Consider the following 2,287-nt stretch of genomic DNA (forward strand, 5'->3'; position numbering starts at 1 on the left):
GCATTACTGTGTGATGCTGAGCCACTTTAATGTTTTCATGTGTTTTATTTTTAATTTTTGTAAACTAACTACTTCTTCGTACTTCATATTATTTTTATCATTCATACAGTTTATCGACATGTTTGACTCATTCAGGCAATGTGTGCTTTTTTTTTTTACTTTTTATAATTTTGAAATGCTTAAGCTTAAAAATATTTTCTTAATAAACACATTTCTTTAATTCCTTCAAGAAAATTGTTCTCTAAAAATCTGCTTCAGTTTATTTACTCTACTTCTGCAGTTTCTAGCTACATTTAGTTAGCATCATATTGCTTTTACATGATCTTTTGCTACTTTTAACTTTCAGTTACTGTTTGAATACTTCTAGTATTTAACTAGCTTTTTTGCTACTTTTTGGTTTAGGCTAGTCTATTGCTAATTTTTAGCAACGATTCTGCTACCTTTTTGCTTTCATGTAGACTTTTGATACTTTTAGATTTGAGCTTTCATTTTGCTTTTTTCAACTGCTTCTTTTAATACTTGAAATTTTTAGCTAACATTTTGATATTGTATATTAAATTAGGCTTTTGATACTTTTAGCTCTTTTTCATGATTTTAGCTAGCATTTTACTGTTTTTATTTTTAGCTAGCCCATATCATATTTTAGCTTTACTAACTTAGTCTCAGTTAATTTTAGCTGTGTCATAGACTGAATAGAATCAAATTCACAATATTTTTACAGAAAATGTAAATTTTTGGGTTTTCTTTAGTTTCCTCCAACAGAAAGGGAGATGAGCTCAACTGTGACCTTAGTTTCTATATATTTCATAACTCTATCAAAATAAAGTACATTAGCAGAGAGCTGTCTATTCAGGTGGAAATGGGCTCAACAGGAAACAGCACGTCTCTACCAAGTGCCAATTTAAAAAGATAGATAGTTGTGATTTTTATCAATACTTCGGACTTGCTCATCTTAACTAAACAAATCACTGCACGACCTACCCATCATAATTTTTTTAATTCTTGAGTTTTGTTCCTGTTCTTTGGATTTCAGAACCTCCTCTTTCAGATGAAGGATTTTGAAGAGAGTGTGGAGCCTCTTCAGCACTGTTTGAATGCCACTGAGATGACAGTGCAGGAAAGCAGCACAAAACTTTACGACCTCACAGCTAAGAAGATGGAGCTCCACAAACTTCAGGTACTGAGTTTCCTGGTCCACCGGGCTCAGAACCGTTCAGCCTGGGGAGTCCTTTGTGTGCAGAAAACTCCACATCCACTCCATGAAAAGATTTTTAGCTTTAGCTAACTGCCTCTACTTTCTGCCTCTCTTTGCTTATTAAATATCTGCTTATAAATGTGCCATTTCTTAAAGAATATTTGGTTTAGATAATTATTTTAAACACACCTCATGGACTATTTCGTGGATACCGTTTAGGGCTGCCTACCAGAAACAGCCCGCAAAGATTTAAGGAACTGTTTGGGGGCAACCGAAAAAAGTTAACGATGAAACAGGTTCTCAAACTTTAGAAATTAGATTGTTACGCATCTTAAAGTGTTATTTATTTATTTATTTATTTATTTATTGGATTGGTGATGAGCCAACTTCTAATTAGATAAAGCACAAAATTGTCCAGAACTTTTACGGCACTCAAATGTTTGAATTAGTGCCTAAAATAGAATCAGAATCAGGTTTATTGGCCAAGTATGTTGACACACACAAGGAGTTTGTTTCCAGCTGTTCGTGTCTCTCTGGTATTAACACTATACAGATACTTTACATATATTTTACACATTGTACACAATATACAGAAAGATACACATTACTTCACTATACCAGGATATATCTGTGTGGTGTGCTTTACAGTGTTATTCACAAAAAAGCAATATGACAGCAGTATGCAGAGTGAATATTAAATATTAGTACAACAGCAGCAGTGTAGAGGTCGATGATTATGAGTAAGGTGCAGTAATGTATAATAAGAGTGATAGATACTGTAGTTCTCTGTAGTATAGAATATATGATGTAGCTGATGGATGTCTGATGATCAGCTGGTGATGATGGTGATGGCCTGGAGGAAGAAACTGGTCTTGTCTCTGACAGTCAGTGGACAGAGTTCTGTAGCAATCTAAAGATGCTACAGTAAGGTTATACTGTTGTAAAATAATTTCACTATATGATACACAGCCAAGATCTAAACCACATCAACATATTTAGCTCTAGATCTACAGTGGTTTGCAAAAGTATTCATACCCCTTGAACTTTTCCATATTTTGTCACATTACAACCACAAACATAAATATATTTCAC

The 2,287-nt window shown here is 33.6% G+C and overlaps 1 protein-coding gene across 1 annotated transcript in view; it reads left to right on the plus strand.

Moving 5' to 3' along the window:
• syne1b (spectrin repeat containing, nuclear envelope 1b) overlaps positions 1–2,287 on the plus strand; it is a gene marked incomplete in the record, with an annotated part of 311,340 nt that overhangs the window by 132,849 nt on the left and 176,204 nt on the right. The window contains 2 exon segments of the mRNA XM_014021303.1: positions 827–893; positions 1,008–1,177. Of these exon segments, the coding sequence (XP_013876757.1) occupies positions 827–893; positions 1,008–1,177 (237 nt within the window).

Source organism: Austrofundulus limnaeus, unplaced genomic scaffold (genome assembly GCF_001266775.1).
Source record: "Austrofundulus limnaeus strain Quisiro unplaced genomic scaffold, Austrofundulus_limnaeus-1.0 Scaffold287, whole genome shotgun sequence".
NCBI classification, from domain to species: domain Eukaryota; kingdom Metazoa; phylum Chordata; class Actinopteri; order Cyprinodontiformes; family Rivulidae; genus Austrofundulus; species Austrofundulus limnaeus.